Raw genomic sequence first — 18,486 nt, forward strand, 5'->3', positions numbered from 1 at the left:
TAATCATTTAACAAATAACGAGGAGACCTTGACTCTACCTAGGACACAGCTACTGGAGAGGAACACCATGGAGCCGGACGTGCCATCGCCCGCCACGTGGGGCCAGCTGCTCGGCCAGAGCCCTGCCTTCCCAGGGGCCGTGAGCCTCGTGGTTTGGGAGCCCTTCCTCCCCTGATGTCCCCAGCCTGTGGACACGTTCATCCTGAGCCTGACAGTGCGGAGCATTCCTGGCTCCCTGGACAACCCAGGGGGGTGTCTCCGGGTGTCTGAAGGCAGATAACTTGGGGTAGGGGGGAGGCGTCTCCTGATACATGACCCTAAATTAGGAGTCTTCCCTCCCCTGTTTTTATTTGCTTTTACAGCGGATCCATCCACCTGCTTGAAATGTCTTCACATTTCCTTTCCTCTGAGTTGGTTTTCTGCCTCTAGGGAACAGAGCTATGGTGGATGATGGAGACGCAGATGTTATATTCTAAGAAGCACCTGACAAGGTTTGGGAATCCTTTGATTATCTTGTAAGGTATGTCTTCAGAATAGGAAACACAAAACTACAGAATCTGTTGATACAAACCTTCCTTTCATTATCTTCATAAAGATTTTCATCTTCTTTTTCCTATTGTTAAAAAAATAAATATAAGAATCAACTATCTGCAAGAAGGATATTGTCAAATACATCCTTAATCTCCCAAACTCCTCTCACCTTCCCGGTTGGGTCAGATTCTTTCCTGTTCTAAGTATCACTCGGGGGCTGGGTCTAAGCCTTGACCACCCTGGCTACCACTGCTGGGATCCTCTTTCCCTTCCGTTTGGTCAGCGCTACCCCTTCCCCACTCTAAACTCTTTATTTTTGTGTGCCCCTTGCTACATATTTTAACACAAAATACAGAACATTATATGCCCAGTTGCACCTTGATTTTTTTCACCTAATAGAATATTCTGGAGCCCCCAACCTCAGTACACACGTGTCTGTCTTACTGTTTTTACAGCTGCAGTGTTTTCCATTGTATGGATGAAGCGTAAATGAATCAACCAACCCCAAAGGATGAATATCTCTTTTGTTTCTATTTCTGAGTATATTATATCTGTGGGATTTATTTATGAGTATATCTGTGAGATATTTCTAGCTATGGGAATGATGATTTAAAAATGTGCAGAGTTAATTTTTATAGGAAGAGCAAAATTCCCTTCCCAAAAGGCTGCACCATCTACCTTTGACCCTGTTAAGAAGAATTTCAACCTCTCTGCATCATCCCAGCCCTGGAAACTGTCAATCTGATTTTTAAAATAAACTCACCATTTCTTGTTTGTATTTCTTTAAATAGGAATAATGTGGATATATTTTCTTACATCTTTCATTGATTTGTATTCTTCCCTGTGAATTTCCTGTCTCATTTACCTTTCTTTTATGGGCTTATATTAATGACCTAATGAACTCTTTGTAAATTAATAAAATTTGCCTTGCAAATAGTTTCTTCCATATTTTGGCTGACTTTTGACTTTATGGTATTTTCCGAAGAGGATTTAATTTTCATGTAGAGAAAGGTCAAGGTTTCGGTGACTTCTTAAGACGTAGTCTCTGGAGACTCACTGCATATCCGGCTTCATTTTTAGTTCTCTCTGTTGGGAATCACTTCTTGGCCCCAGCTTTGCCACAGCCCCGCCTCTAGGCCAACTAGACAATAGGCATCTCCTGTGCTCAAGGTTCTCGATCAGATTCAAGACCAGTTGCTCCTGCCTGCCGGGCGATGTGAGAGTTGTTAAGAATATAGTAAAATAAAGTCTTCACAAAACTTACTGTCAGAGGACACAGCAGAAGCACTCAAATAACTCTAAGAAGAGCCGACCTGTGATTCAGATGGTGTGAGAAATATAAGCAAAACACCACTGGGGGTCATGGAGGAAGAGCCACCAGCTCTTGCTGAAGGACCCAAAAAGCTTAATGAGGATGTTGGTTTTAGTAAGGAGCCTTGGAGGGCGGGAGAAACTTGAAATGGCGGTGATGAGGTTGTTGTTCAGTTCATTGTGTTGTTCAGATACAACTTGTCCAGCTCTTTGTGATCCATGGACTGCAGCATGCCAGGCCTCCCTGTCCTTCACCAACTCCTGGAGCTTGCTCAAAAGCATGCCCATCGAGTAGGTGATGCCATCCAACCATCTCATCCTCTGTCGTCCCCTTCTCCTCCTGCCTTCAGTCTTTCCCAGCATCAGGGTCTTTTCCAATGAGTTGGCTCTTTGAATCAAGTGGCCAAAGGGCAGTAGAAAGTGCCAGAATAACCTCCATGGAGAGCACCCAAAATATTAACGTCAACCTGTCTCCCTCCCCACTCCATGGATACACAAAATTACCCAGGACATATTTAAACAGATAACCCTTTTGAAGGCAGGAAAAACTTTTAAAAAATCAATTAAAAGGTTGATTATCCATAACTCAGAGTTAGATATAAAGGCTTAGAGTCCCAGAGGCTGAACAATTCCCATGCGAACCTGCCTGCAGACCACTTTGAACTCTTCCCAGGGTGCAGAATTCCTGCCAGGCCAGAGAGCCCTAAACACATGGTCTGTGACTTCATCTTCACATTCCTTTGGAAAGGGACTGAATCTTTCTAAACTTTTAGACAATGTTTTACAAACTTAGCAGGCAGCACTTATGAGTGCTGCCTGCTCATGAAATGCCTTATGGTGGATGGAGCCAAACAAATCAGCCACGAGGACGGGAGAGATCGCAGCCCTCCTCGATTCTGATGGTTCTCAAGCACCCAATTTAATTAAAAACATGTGTCAGGAACACAGCTTGAGATAGATAAAGGGGGGAAAGTACACACATCATCTTTATAAATTCACAGAAGAGTTTTCCAAATTAGCTAATTAACATTGATAAGATCCCAACTTTTTAAGAAGGAAAATATTTTTAAAGTGTCAGGTGTGGGCAAAGTTGTCCTGACTGGAACTAACATGTTTAAAGCATCCTAAGGATGGAGCTGTGCTACACTGCTAACATACTTCACATCCCTGAACTTACTGGTATGATGAATTAAGTACAGGAAAATAAACAGTCAAAACAGCAAGTCTCATGCTATATATTAATATGCTTTATCCTAAAAATTTTCAATAAAATGAAATAGAAACCCTTGTGATCCAACATCAGAAACATAATCTATATTTCTAAATATTGTTCATCAGTTCAGTTCAGTCACTCAGTTGGGTCCAACTCTTTCTGACCCCATGGACTGCAGCACTCCAGGCTTCCTTTCCATCACTAACTCTGGGAGCCAATTCAAACTCATGTCCATCACATCGGTGATGCCATCCAACCATCTCATCCTCTGTCATCCCCTTCTCCTCCTGCCCTCAATCTTTCCCAGCATCAGGGTCTTTTCCAATGAGTCAGTTCCTCTCATCAAGTGGGCCAAGGTATTGGAGCTTCAGTTTCAACATCAGTCCTTCCAATGAATATTCAAGACTGATCTCCTTTAGGATGGACTGGTTGGATCTCCTTGCAGTCCAAGGGACTCTCAAGAGTCTTCTCCAACACCACAGTTCAAAAGCATCAATTCTTCAGCACTCACCTTTCTTTTTAGTCCAACTCTCACGTCCACACATGACTACTGGAAAAACCATAGCTTTGACCAGACGGACCTTTGTTGGTAAAGTAATATCTCTGCTTTTTAATATGCTGTCTAGGTTGGTCATAGCTTTTCTTGTGTTTTGTTCATAACAATATGCTATCCTACAGCTTAGCACGGTCATTACCATTTTATCCCAGGATCACACAGTTCGGTTTAAGCAACTGAATCACAGGCAAGGTGAAACAATTTCATCGAATTTATGAAGCACCTACTGTGTATAAGACACTGTCCTAGACACCATAAAGGATGCATATCAGCCCCTCAGGATTTCACAATCAGTTTGGGGAGGGTGATCAAGCCAGAAACCTATATATCCAAAACGTCAAATAAACATTACAAAGTCGATTTTTCAAATGAACAGACAAATGCAATGCCAAGAAAAAACCCAGTCCACTGAGAGCAGATAGATCACACAGCCTCTTGGCCAGGAAGTGTGGAGTATTATTTCTTCTCATTAGCGTTACTAGCTACTGCAATGCTTATACGATGCTTGCTCTCTTTGTGATCCCATAAGAACACGGGCTAGATTTCTGGGGTGACAACCTTCAACCTCAGAGGCCTTCCACACCAGTGGGGTTTTTGATCATCTCGTGCTGGAGCCGAGACGAGTCGTGAGCACCAAACAGGACTGAAACAGCCGCAGCCTCACACACGAGTAAGCCAGCACCCAGCGCCACACAGCGCCGGTCCTGGAAGTCCGGTGCAGGGAGTGGGCCCTCCGAGGGGCAGGATGCAGCCAGCCCGCTCCCTGGGGAGCAGGAGAGACCAACTGTAGAGCGATCGAAACAGGGTTCAGAGCCCAGCACCCTGCTTCCTGGCTGCCGGCATGGTAGACTCGCTCACGTCTCTCCGTCTCACTGGGTTTGAGTCTATAAAGCGGGGCTGATGCCACCTGGAAGAGCGACGTGTGGCTGAGCTGGTGTGAGAGTCCCAGCACCGTGCCCGCCCCCCAGGCAGAGCTCCGTGGAGATGCGTCGGCCCCATCCAGCCCTTCTGCCCGACTTAAGTCATCCTGTTTGGGCTCCTTATCACCTTCCTGCCCCAAAGCTCAGGTCCTTAGCCCAGATATGAACAAACGAGGTGCTTGTGTTTGCTGTTACCCCAGTGATACTGCTGGCACTGAGAAAGTCACTTTGATACGTGTCAAGCAATGGACTCCTGCCTGAAGTCAGCTGCTAAAGCACAAGCTGCCCCCAGAGGCCCGAGGAGATGTATCTGCAGAACAAGTCAGTAAGGCAGAGATGGCTTCCGACAGTGTGCAGACCTCCAGGCAACGGTACAAACTCAGTGCAGATGAAACACGGATGCCGTGTTCCCATTAAACCGCGACATTCTGTTACTCCACGACTTGATCCTAACAGCACCCTTTCCTCCAGGGCCCTAGCGCAAGCAGGGGACCCTTGGCCCCTGGTCACCCAGGGCCCTGGGACAGACGCCCTCCCACCCCAGACACAGCCTTACACTCGTCACCCGCCATGAGCATCCTCGTAATACCCGCCACCTGCATCTGAAAGGCTTCCCTAAGGGTCTGGACACAGCGTGTCTTTCCCTGAATGCTGCCTCCTGGTCAGAAATAGTTAAGACTGTAAGGAAGGAAAAAAGATCATTTGAAAGATTATTACCTCTAGCCGTCTGTTTCAGATCATAAACTTGCTCAGGTTGAAAAACCTGAACCAGCTTCCTGAGGACCCACGTCCTTTCCCACAAATGCCCCTTTCCACGACGTGCAAGAACCAGGGGCCAACTCTGGCTCCAGCACCCCGCAGTCCGCCACCTTGGAGTCACTGCTCCCCCTTCCCATGCATGGAGCCCAGAATGCGGGGTAAGTTTCAGAGCAGGAGACAGTTGCCTGCAGGGCCATCACGCTGCGGATTGGCTCGTATTCTGTCATCAGAACACGCTCGGACTCGATATCCCACATGTGTTACACAACCTCCTGCCTGGGACCAAGAATTTAAGAAGAAGCCACCTTCAAAAAAATCTAGGGATAGAATTTTTTAAACAAATTCCCAAAATCTGTTTCTCAGCTCCACAGACTGTACATTTAAAGAGAATTTTGTCTTGAATGTTCTCACCACACACACACGTCTCTGTTGATCAGCTGGATTATGGTGATCATTTCACAATCGATAACAATTTGATATATCAAATTGTGCACCTTAAAAATAGACAGTCTTTAGTTGTCAAATATCTCTCGATTAAAAAAGTTAAAATAGAAGGGCATCCTTTTTGTTTTCCCAGGACACACATTTCATACAGATCAGTCACGTGATCTCACCACTTACTACAGGAGGACACAGGCTGCGTGCACCGATGGCAGATCTGAAGCACCTGGACGGGAAAGAGGAAATCCAGACCACGCAGAGCGCTCTGAGCTAGCTCACGCTGCCCCACACAGCCTGTGCCACACGCAGCCTCAGCCAAGACTTGGCGTTACACCCTGCAAAACCGACGCCCGGGGCGCTCAGAACAACGGAGCCCCCCACACCTGCTGCCACGGCGCCCCTCCCCTTCCTCCTTTCTAAACATGCACCTTGAGAGTTGTTGGGGGAAAAGCTCTTCAGTCTGTGACTGGAAATACAGCAAAGGGCAATTAGGATTCGTGTGGAACCATGAACTCTACGCCTGCAATTTCTGACACACAGGAGACCTGAGGTGAGTACAGCCCACCCGGAAGACACACACTCTGGTCGAACGACTCTACCCTGGGGTGACTTGGCTCTCCAACCCTTGTCCCATCCAATGGGCGCTCCACCCAGCATGTTACAAGGATGAGGGGGTGCCGTAGACTCAGGCTGGGCGGTAGAAAACAAATGGGGAATTAACTCACCCTGTTGCCTTCAAAATCAGTGTGTCTGTTTGTCTCTTCAGCGTCTTTGACGATCTCGGCTGGTGTCTGGGGAGAAAAGACACCACATGCTGGATTTAATCACAGTCAACCTGCGTCATGGTCCTTCCAAACCGCAAAGAGCGGGTGAAGCCCTGTGACCTCCTGACGCTTGTATGGGCAGAGACAAAAGCCACCCTTTTCCCCACAGAGGTTTCTTCACACCCAGGATGGCATCTGCTCTGGGATTTTACCTTTGGCTGTGCCAATGAATGCCAACCTCTGTAATAAAACTGCTGGGAAAAATGTTAAGAGACACTGCAAATGCCCTTTGGGTAAAAAGGAGAGACTGGTCACTGCAGACCCTCTGCAGTTCCCAGCATACCCGTGGGGACCCCAAACAGCACACTCCTCCAGGTCCAAGAGACTGCCTGGCCCTGCTCCCTCCAAGGCCATGGGCACACTACTCTGTGTGGGTACCTTCCTGGTGGTCACAGCTTGTTGGCAAAAGGCAATGAACTGTTGCAGTTGGTGCCCTGGGGCCCCTCTCCACTCTGGGAAAATTGTGTATCCTGGGGTCAAAATCAAAGGCTCCCATGGAGGCTCCTGGGGCAGACGAGGGCCTCCCAAAGTCAGCCAGCCAGGAGACTCCAACCCCTGGTGCTCCCACAACCTCAGAGGCAGAAAGGGCACAAGGTCAAGTGGACACTGGCCTTTGAGGCCTCTGCCTGGACATGTCATGTGTCATCGGGGACGGCAGGTCATGTAACCACACCTGACGTAAAGTGAGGGGACAAGTGACATGACCGACGCTAGCGCTGAGCCCCAAGGGCCCGACAGCTCCTGCCAGCTGATCCCGGACGGGCAGCTCTTGGCTTCTGCTCCTGTGCAGGAGCCCGGCCTCGGGGTCAGCCCCTCAGCCAGCTCATCTGTCCGCTCCTCTCCTCTGGGGGCCACGTGGGGCTTCATCTCCTTCCTCCGTGAAGCCGGGAGGAAGGGAACGGGGAGCGAGGGTCCAGGGCGTGCCAGGCCCTGGACGGGACACTTCCACATGCACGGCGTCACTTGGTGGCCATGCTGACCAGCTCGGTGACGCCACCTCACCGCAGGGACAGGAGGCTGAGGCCGGAGAGCAGGAAGCTAGGAAGGGACAGATCCCTGGTTCCCGACCACAGGGTCTGAAGACATCACTCATCCCGTCTTTCCACCAGTGATTCCTAGGAGCCTCCTACCTGCCAGGCCTCTGCTGGGAACAGGGGCTACACCAGTAAGCAACACAGACCATCCCACTGGTGTGGAGCTTGCAGCTTAGCGGGGGAAAGACAGGAACAAAAAAAAATGACAAGGCAAAGCATGCAGTCACAAACCTCGACGACGACCAGAGGGTCCTGGTAGCAGGAGAGTCTTGGGGGAAAGATGGGCAGGCAAATGTGAGGCGCAGGATTTGAAGGGTGTTAACTGCAGGGGGCAAAGAACATTCTAGAGGGGCCAGGGAGAGCTTGGGGAGGGGCCGGGGACAAGGGCAGGCCGGGGGAGGGGCCACCCACCCCGTCCACAGGCAGCTCCACACGCACGTCTGGGGCCTCCTTGACTTCCGGGGCTCCTTGGGTCTCCTGGTTAGGAGTCTGCGCTTTAAACACGTCACCATCTGCAGGAAAATAACACAGCGTTTTCAAGCTGACGTGCATTGTACCTTATCTGACCCAAACCAGAGTTACAGCTCAGCGTTCTCAGAGCCTCCTGTGTTGCTGTCAGGCAGCCTGGTCCAGGGACCGCAGAGCCTGCCCACCACCTCCGTTTCCCCACTGCCCTGATCTGCTTTAGTCCAGGTGCTGGGCTTGGTGTCCCTCGACATCTGCACTGTGTCCACGAAGGTCCCGGACCCTGGGAGCCCACCCCTCATGGGCCTCGGGCCAGAGACAGATACAGTGAGCATTCGACAAGTGTGTATCTGGCTCATTCAGTTAGAAATAAATGCAAAGCAACCGGCAGACATCAGCATCAGATTTTAAGGACACGCAGATGTACTCCTTCAAAACATATTCAAGAACTGGGTTTAACTAGGCAGGGGTTGAAGCTGTACATTTGAGCCACTCAACTGAATTGGCAGATAAAATCATGTAATTAGCATTACAACTGGTTGTGTTAAAAGCTTACAAAATCCCAAGATTCTTGAAAAGCTTATCCTCATCCTGATCAAAAGCAACAGATGACAGCAAAAAGAAAGAAGGGGGCCAGGCAGTTCCTTCAACATCCAAGAAGACACAGATGTGGCTGCTGACAGGCTCATGATCCAAAATGGGAGGCTGTGTTCTCAGCCCATCCCATTCCTTGGTTGAGAGTCCTGGACCTCCCCACCTCCATGGGCCCATTCTTGCCCTCTCCAGCCCCCGGCCGAGAAGAGCCACCCCCACGCCCTGGGCTGGAGGATGAGGGGCAGAAGAGGAGCGGAAAGAGGCAGGACCCACTGCGTCCCAGATGTTCCTCTAGCTGTGCCTTTGATATTAACACTCATGGCAGTCCTCAAACAAACCCAGAGGGCTCCTTGCAGACACGGAGTGTCCCCAGGTCCCAGGTCCAGCAGGGTGACAGCCGGAGCGTGAGTCCCAGGACACCACACTCCTCCCAGAGGGAGGGCATGCCTTGCGCCTGGCCAGCCGGGCCAGGCCCACAGAGTATGTCTTCCCAAGAAAGGCTTTACTCAGTGGTTAAATTTTCTATTGCCGCTAATATATTACAGAGTTTCAGGTCATAAAGGCTCAACAGGCTCAGTGATAGCCCCAGAGGGTGGTTCAGGACGGTATGGCCTCGGTGCTCACGCATCTGTCTGGCGCACCAGGCCACAAGCTCCGTGGATGGAAGGAGCATGTCTGAACACCCCCACGTGTCCAGACAGAGCCTGGTGCACCGCAGGACGCTGCTTTGTCCTGGGACGGGGAGCACGGGGGTGGGGGGGCACAGCCAGAGAAAAGCATCAGGGAAACAGCCAATGCTGTAGCTTGAAGCACACACAGGAAGCTAAGAAGCAGCAAGCAAAGAGGAGAAAACGGAAGTAATTTTGTGTGGTACTGAGAGCCGAGGGAGAGGACAGCTTTAAGAGAAAGGACTTTCGAACTTGTCAGATGCTGCAGAAAAGGCAAGGGGACCCTGCCTCCAGCCACTCTCCTCTCTCTCCACAGCCAGCCATGGAACTAGGGTCTCCCAAGCATCCATCACACCTACAGGGAACATGGCCACAGAAGCGCCTTCTTCAGAGCCTGGACCCCTGTCAGAGCTAATGTCTGTAGTAACAGGAGCACGAACAATAATAGTAACGATAGTGATAACAGTAATAGTGATACTAATAACCGTAGTAACAACAGCACTGATGATAATAGTAACAGTAATACCAGCAACAGTAATACCAACAGTGCCCATAGTAGTGGTAACAGTAGCACCAGCAATAGTGCTACCATTATTAGTGCTAACAGTGGTAGTAACAGTAATACTAACAACAGTAGTAACAGTAACAATAATAGTAAGAACAGTGCGAATAATAGTAGTAAAGGTAGCAGCAACGATAGTAGCAACAGTAGCAGTAACGATAGTAGTAAAGGTAGCAGCAACGATAGTAGCAACAGTAGCAACGGTAGCAGTAACGATAGTAGTAAAGGTAGCAGCAACGGTAGCAGCAACGACAGTAGCAACGGTAGCAGCGACGGCGGCAGCGACGGTGGCAGCCGCAGCAGTGCTGGCAGGGGCAGGGGCAGGGGCACGATGATGGCGGCGCCAGTGGTGCTCGCAGTAGTGGTAGCAGTGATGCTCGTAACCGTAGGAGCAGGCCAGCGGTGGTAGTAAGAGTAGCACCAGTAACGGCGGCAGGGCGGTGCTCACAGCGGCGCTGCAGCGGGGAGGCCCCGCGGGGCCCCAGCCCCACCGCTGACAAGGTCAATAGGGATACCAACAGCGCCAGCGGTGGCCGTTGCGGCAACAGCACTAGAAATAGGAGGGGGACTGCAAGGAGCACATTTTAAATCATCTCCTTTTAGAATCACTTCTGAAATGTAGTCTTTTAAAGTCTCTCACACTCCAAACAGTTCAGACGCCTTCTATGCTCACATTGCCCTCAAAAGGCTGACACGCTTGCCGGCTGTTTTCTGTGTCCATGGCCCTTCAGGGAAAACGTGCCCACCCTGACGTCCAGAGAGACAACAGAATGAGTTCTAAGTCCTGTGTTCATCTTGGGCTTCCTGACAGGACAAGCCCACTGTCCTCAACCATGGAATTTTGGGTTTTCACTCCCCTCACCACAGCCCTACCTGATAACTGATGTATTAATAAATCGGACAGTTACAGTCAGGATTTTAAATCAGATCGCTGTCAGTCACATCTCTGCAGGATGAAATTGGTCTGGAAAAGCACATTCTCAACCCGGTAGCATTCTGAATTGCCAGCAGCCGCACGGAATTTCACCTTACCTGCCCCACTCTGGATTAAAGGTTCTGCCTTTGGTTTCTTTTTTCCTTCTTTGGCATAAAACACAGAATCCTGTGCTTTGGGTGAAACGTTGTCCTGTTTATGAGTGTCTTTCACCTTGGGATCCTCCTAAGGTACAAACAATGAATAAAAAGCACATTAAGATGGATGCGTACAGTCCATCTAATCGGTTATTTTGAGAAGAGCCAGGCAAAGTGCACGCTCCTTGGGTGATTTGTGGGAGAGGACCCAGGCACCTCCATGAGCCCCCCCTTCTTGCACCATCTGGACCATGCTGTCCCTACATTTCTCTTCCGTAAAGTGGTGAAAATACTCCTCTCCCTCCTCTGAGGAACACCAGGGGCAGCACCTTGGCAGGAAGGGAAGTGGTTCTCTTCCCAAATGAAGGGGCCGTGCGCCTGGGGGAGGAGGGCCTCCTAGGAGGGCCTGTGTGGGGAGGGGGGGCAGGTCTTCAGGGGTCGCTGGGGCTCTAGAGACACTCCTGCCAGCCTCCAAAAAAGTGCTTCAGCAACAACCACCAAACGGTCGCCACTGGACCCTCAGGGCAGGATAGAGCACCTCTAATCAAAAAAAAAAAAAAAAAAAAAACCAATCCCTGGCAGGTCTGTTTGGGTTACAACTGAGGGGTCAGATTTCTAAAAAAAAAAAAAAAAAAAAGCTATAAACTATAATAACAAAGCGTAACCAGATCACAGTGAGACGAGCTAATTCTGAGCACCATTCCAATTCTACCCATCTTTACATACAAACCACCTTTTTTAGCTCTCCTTTATTCCTTCTTTACTGAAGTATTTGGAAGTGAAGACAGGCAAAACTATACAAATAGATACTTCTTGTGAGTCCTCTATGTCATTTAAGAAAATGTCAAACTAAAACCATGAGCTTGCACCATTTATATATGAAACTATCTGTGTATTATGCAATACCAGAGGTTTCTTCCTTGTGTAAATTACAGTGTGAAAATAGTTCTTCAGCCACATATAGGCACCACGCAAAATCTTTCTACCTATTTTAGGAGGCTCTCCTGCAAGCTGAAACTGTGTTCATAAGTATAGGAAGCAAGGCCTTGGCAGAGCTGGTTTTAGAAACAGAAAATGGTATATGATGTTCGTGTCTTGGAGGCACCTGGAGGCTGGGACTTAGAAAACTTGCTTGCTTCTCCCTGGCATGACTCACAGCTCCTTGTCACAAGCATTTTCCATCTTTAGCCTCTAAGATAAAGACACCATATACTGAGCTTATTATCTCTGAAATAGCATGCAAAGGACAGTGACAAGGAAATATCCCCTCATCCCCTCATTACAAGCGCGCAAAAGCAGAGACGACGCTGAACAAACAGCACAGAGCAACGCGCACCATTGCGGTCAGACACCTGCTCCCGGCGCCTCAGGGGTTCCCGGGGCCGCGGGGCGGCAGGTGAAGGCGGACACACGCCCTGTTTACACTACTGGGTGGTTTCCTGACAATAGAAACAGAAGCCCCTGCAGAACTGCAGGACTCTCACTCCGTTCAAGAAACAGGCCTTGACACAGACTTCTAGCTAATCCGCCATCCATGCTCCAATCTGGTCTCCACACAATGACATGCTCCGTGGACCCTAACTCGACTGCAGACCCAGCCCAGAAAAAAACAAAATATTTACACAACTCTGCTTTCAATTTCCTTCATCTTTCTTCCTATTAAAAATATTTTTGGAAAATAAACCTGAGGCAAACTGAGTTTATTACTCTGCGGTATTTTGAGAAATAATATCCTGCAGCACTGCCATCAGTCAGTCCAGAGAATTCCATGGACTGTCCAGGCCAGAACACTGGAGTGGGGAGCCGTTCCCTCCTCCAGGGGATCTTCCCAACCCAGGGATCGAACCCAGGTCTCCACATTGCAAGCAGATTCTTTCCCATCTGAGCCACCAGGGAAGCCTATGAATGCTGGAGTGGGTAGCCTATCCCTTCTCCAGGGGATCTTCCTGACCCAGAAATCGAACTGGGGTCCTCCTGCATTGCAGGCAGATTCTTTACCAGCTGAGCCACCAGGGGAGCCCCACAGTGAAAGCATTTGTCGCTCAGTCGTGTCCAACTCTTTGCGCCCCATGGACTGTACCCCACCAGGCCCCTCTGTCCATGGGATTCTCCAGGCTAGAATACTGGAGTGGGTTGCCATTTCCTTCTCCAGGGGATCTTCCCAACCCAGAAATCAAACCCAGGTCTCCTGCATTGCAGGCAGATTCTTAACCTACTGAGCTATGAGGGAAGCCCTCCATTAAAAGCATTTTTGGAAAACAAGCCTGAAGAACTCTGCGCTAACTACTCTGTGGTGTTTTGAGAAGTAATATTTTCCTGCAGAGCTGCCATGACCAATCCAGCTGTTTTAATGCCGCTGTAACGGATCATCCAACATGTGAAACACAGCCTCCGAAGGTCACCTGCGGCGAACGAGACTGGGACTAATTGACGAACGCAGCAACCAATTCAGAGGCAATCCATCCTCAGGGAGAAAACAACACGCCTCCTGGAAAAAGGCATTTCTCTGGCTCCCCAGTGAATGTCCTGGTTCCAAAGCGGGTCAAGACCTTCCATCAACAAACCAGTCTCGGCTTTGAGCACTGCTAACATAGAAGACTCGCTAACATTTGAACCTGAGCATTGCATCCCCAGGCTACCGGAAGATGGCAACAAGCACTGCCTGACTGTCCTGTAATGCTGTGTCGACCTGGCCTCGTCAGCCTGCAAATGTCAGCTCCAGAGTGTTTATCTCACACTGAACTTCACAGTCTAGACCTGGTTATTAAAGTGTGGGTGTCAGGCGCCCACACGCACTCACAGTTGGGTTCCAGTGCTTGATCTCGGATCATTACTATTGGCTTACCAACACTTGGGTTTTATGGCCAAAGAGAAATAGGTAATATTAACATTCTGATTGTGGATATGATATAAATACAATGCTCAGTAACTATTTACCAGTATTTTATGGAGACCTGCACCATATAATATCATTTTAATATACAAACCCAATTTTAAGTGTTTGTTAAATTAACCACACTTCTCTGGAAGGTAATAGATACCATCTTTGGAAGATAAATGCGTGTGCTAAGTCACTCCGTTGTGTGTGACTCTTTGTGACCCTATGGAACGTAGCCTGCCAGGCTCCTCTGTCCATGGGACTCTCCAGGCAGGAATACTAGAGTGGGTTGCCATGTTCTCCTTCAGGGGATCTTTCCAACCCAGGGATTGAACCTGTGCCTCTGTCTCCTGCATTGGCAACTGCACAGTCAACACAGGTGCTATAAAACTGAATTTGCTGTAACAAAATCGGAGTGGCTGCCTTCAATTACTTTCATTAGACTAATAGAGTCATGGTTCAAGTTAATTGGACCATTTAAGGCATTGGCAGGCTCCTAAGACTTCTGTGGTAGTCCAGCGGTTAAGAATCCACCTGCCAAAGCAGGGGACACAGGTTCAGTCCCTGGTCTGGGAAGATTCTACATGTTGTGGGGAAAACTAAGCCCATGCGCCTCAACTACTGAAGCCCACAGACTCTAGAGCTGTGCTCTGCAGCAAGAGAGGCCACTGTGATGAGAGATGCAAGCACCACGATCAAGAGCAGCCCTTGTTCATCGCAACTGGAGAAAGCCCACACAGCAACCAAAGAGAAAAACAATTTTTTTAAAAAAAGAGTTAAGGTATTGCCAGAGTCCTAAGGACTTATTTTCAAATGTTCAAATATCTGCCTCGGACAATAAGTGAACTAAGCCAATCAAATAAGGAAGACTGTGTCCTAAGTATGGTTTAAGTGTGCTAATTGGTTCAAGTGTGTTAATTATGATTTTTTTTGTCATTCTCTCAGAATAGGCATTTTTAACAGTGCAATTTAAAATTCCACCAAATTAAGATAAAATCTTTCATTTTGTTCTCAACGGAAATCAAGATATAAGAAGCAAACAGCTTTGCTCTTCAATTTTTTTTTAATACTCTGCGGAGAAGGCAATGGCACCCCATTCCAGTACTCTCACCTGGAAAATCCCATGGACGGAGGAGCCTGGTGGGCTGCAGTCCATGGGGTCGCTGAGAGTCAGACATAACTGAGCGACTTCACTTTCACTTTTCACTTTCCTGCATTGGAGAAGGAAATGGCAACCCACTCCAGTGTTCTTGCCTGGAGAATCCCAGGGACAGGGGAGCCTGGTGGGCTGCCATCGCACAGAGTCGGACACGACTGAAGTCACTTAGCAGTAGTAGTAGCAGTAGCAAGGTATACACATTAGCTTAAATTAGAAATGTAAGCCCTTGGAAGCAAGTTTGATGCCAGGAATCCTGTGGGAGGGAACAAGAATGAAAGGGGGGAATCGGCTTTCACCGATGGAAACCTTGAGCGGTCAGTGGCGGTAAGTCTCACCACTGCTCAGCGGAGCCAGGATCCCAGCTGAGGACCTCAGAGTCCAGAACGCTCGCTCTTAAAGCCTTGGGCATTCCCTGGGTGGGAGTCCTTGGCTATAAGAAAGGAAATCTGTTGTCATAATATGTGGAGAAGGTCTCACCCACTTCCTAGGCATCCAATTAGATCCAGAGAAGGTTCATCTTTTTCTTCATTAAAGAATTCATATGGATAACCCCAGACAAACATGGGAGCAGACTTGTCCTCTGCTGCAGATCATACAGAATTCTGATTGACATCAACAGTACTTTGTGGGGAGTTCAGGGCTTCTGAGCCCAAGCCACTCGTTCTCCTTGCTTGACCCTGCAGTAAGCTTTTCTCTGATCAAAACAAAGCCGAAACAATACTTTTCTGCAGAGATATCACCTCACATCGCCCCTTCCCTCTCGTGTGGCAGACGTGGTCATCTGGAGCAAAGCACCTCCTCACACACCAGCACTTGCCTCCTCTCTCCCCAGGGGCCCAGGTCTCCGCTCCTGACTGCCATCCCCCACCACTGCCCTGGGAACCCTGAAGTCACTCCTCACTCCTCCCACTTCCTCTCACTCCCTGGTCATCTGGGCATGTCCATGCCCACGTTCCTTCTCATGGTTTTCCTTCCCATTTTACTGAATCGAGATGCCAAAAATCGGTAAAACACATGGTTCTTTCCTGTGTCGTTAATAAAGAAGTTAAGCTGCCACTTAAGCCATGTTAAGGTGCTTCCTTATTACCCAGAAGTTCTTTCCTCTACATCCTGAAAAAATGCCCTTTAGGAACTATTTAGACATAGATAATTATCAATACCATGTGTAGGGAAACAGTGTCTGTGGGCATGCTTACTTATGTCTGACTGCTTGCAGCCCCATGGACTATAGCCCGCGAGGCTCCTCTGTCCACAGGATTCTCCAGGCAAGAATACCAGTGTGGGTAGACACGCTCTTCTCCAGGGGATGTTCCCGACCCAGGGATCAAATTTGAGTCTCCTGTGTTGCAGGCAGGCTCTTTACCACCTGAGCCACCAGGAAAGCCCAAAGGAAAACAGAGGAGCCATAACCAGTACCATCTTTCAGAAGTGGGGACATGGCCTTAGATGCCCCCAGCCCAGTGGACCCTCCAGCTAAATGCAGCCTCCTAAGTACCTGGTGGAACCAGCCCAAGACCCACTCAGCCAACCCACAGAATCTAGAGAAATAATAAATCACCATCATTGTAAGTGAAAGTCGTTCAGCAGTGTCTGACTCTTTGTGAGCCCATGGACTATACAGTTCACACAATTCTCCAGACCAGAATACCGAAGTGGGTAGCCTTTCCCTTACTCCAGGGGATTGTCCCAACCCAGGGATCGCACCCAGGTCTCCTGCATTGCAGGCAGGTTCTTTACCAGCTGAGCCACTAGGGAAGTCCAAAGGCTGGCTTGTCAAGAGTCGTCATAAGCTCCTCGGTTTTTAGATGATGGCTCTTTGCATAGTAACAGGTTATTGAAACTGGTAGCTCAGCTACGTGTGAGTTGTCTCCCTTTTCTGGGTCCATAAACGAATTGGTTGTTGTTTCACAAAAGCATATGGAATTGAAGAGCATACCCACTAAAAGCAAACGCACATAGAAGCCCACTTCAATTCTGAGTCACAGCAGAATCATCTCGAGGACATTTACACAGCAATTAAACTCACTGTGTGCAGTGCCAGCCATGCACCCCCTCAACTGGAAAGACAGTAAAGCGAGCGGCTGTGGTCAAGTTCACCGTGACAACAAATGAACCCACAACACGACGTCTCGGAGCCAGGACAGGAGAACGTTTGTCACAGAACCAGTGACGCACAGAAGGTCTCAGACCCAACTGCTGCCCCGCGTGCCATCGGCTGAGGGGTCCGGCGGCCTCGGGACGGGCCTCCCCTCTGCTATTTATACTCATGCTGCATCTTCAGTCCGTACATTGTGTTCCGTCGTTAGCAGTGATTCTCAGGTGTGCGTCTGTTCATTTCACTTCACTGCTGAGGTCAGGAGCCCCATGAATACAGGTGTCTCACCTGCCCTCCCAGCCTGCCTCCTGCACCCCACTTTCCCTCCACAGGTACTGTGCTCTCCTGACTCTTTGGGGCCGTGCTGATGGAGCGACACGGGTGCATCTGAAAGTCAAAGAGGTGACTGGCTGCCCTCCTGGAACTGTTGATGGAGGGAGGGGTTGATGCTGGTGGAATCAGGATGGCTGCAGGCTTGGGCTAGACCAGAGAACAGAGGCCACTTCCCGGGTGAGGACAGTCACGACCACTCTGGTCCCTGTGTCATGATCACTTCACGTTCCAGCACTCGGCTGGCAGACACTCGCGTGCGGCTCATCTGTTATCTCCAGCACATGAAGCTTTGCCCGGCCACCAGACACGTGTAAATTCATCACCAGATGCCCTCGCTCAAGTCTGACAGCCTGTGGGTGGAGAGCTCTGTGTCTTTTTGATATTGCTCACTGAGGGGTCAGGAAGACCTCGTACCGTAGGTCATTGAAAAACACACTTGTAGGACTTTGCTGGTGGTGCAGTGGATAAGAATCGGCCTGCCAACGCAGGCAGCCCGAGCTCGATCCCTGGTCCGGGAAGGTTTCACATGCCGCAGAGCAACACAGCCAGCAAGCTGCAGCTCCTGGAGCCTGTGTGCCTAGAGCCCGTGCTCTGCAGGAGGAGAAGCTGCCGCGATGAGAAGCCCGAGCACCACAGCAAAGAGTGGCCCCCACTCGCCGCAACTAGAGAGAGCCCCCGCCCAGCAACGAAGACCTGGAGCAGCTGAAAATAAATAATTTTTTAAAAATCAAATGCGTTAAAGCAAAATACACACTTGCAGATTTAGACCACACGATTCCGCAGTCCCACTCCCGGGCACGTGTCCAGAGAAAACACTAATTTGAAAAGAGACACACACTCCAATGTTCGCAGCAACACTATTTACAGTACTCAAGACGTGGAAGAAGTCTAAGCGCCCACCCACAGATGAATGCGTTAAGAACAATGTGGTACATGTGTACAATGGGACAGTATGGATGGAGATTTTCATGTTATCAGATTATCATACTATTATGATTATCATTATCGTACGGAACAAGCATACATAACATTCTCATATTATCAGAGGTTATCCTATTAAGGTAAGTCAGAG

General features: G+C 49.2%; 1 protein-coding gene across 1 annotated transcript in view; it reads right to left on the reverse strand.

The window, feature by feature from the left end:
- Positions 1–288: 288 nt before the first annotated feature.
- The window catches only part of DCDC2C (doublecortin domain containing 2C), a 47,385-nt gene continuing 29,187 nt past the window's right edge, over positions 289–18,486 (reverse strand). Inside the window, exons 7-10 of the mRNA XM_025282362.2 lie at positions 10,911–11,037; positions 8,001–8,101; positions 6,457–6,522; positions 289–613 (exon numbers count right to left, since the gene is read on the reverse strand). Coding sequence (XP_025138147.2) covers positions 509–613; positions 6,457–6,522; positions 8,001–8,101; positions 10,911–11,037 — 399 coding nt within the window. The 3' untranslated portion in view covers positions 289–508. The remainder of the gene's footprint in view (positions 614–6,456; positions 6,523–8,000; positions 8,102–10,910; positions 11,038–18,486) is intronic.

This window comes from Bubalus bubalis, chromosome 3 (genome assembly GCF_019923935.1).
Source record: "Bubalus bubalis isolate 160015118507 breed Murrah chromosome 3, NDDB_SH_1, whole genome shotgun sequence".
NCBI classification, from domain to species: domain Eukaryota; kingdom Metazoa; phylum Chordata; class Mammalia; order Artiodactyla; family Bovidae; genus Bubalus; species Bubalus bubalis.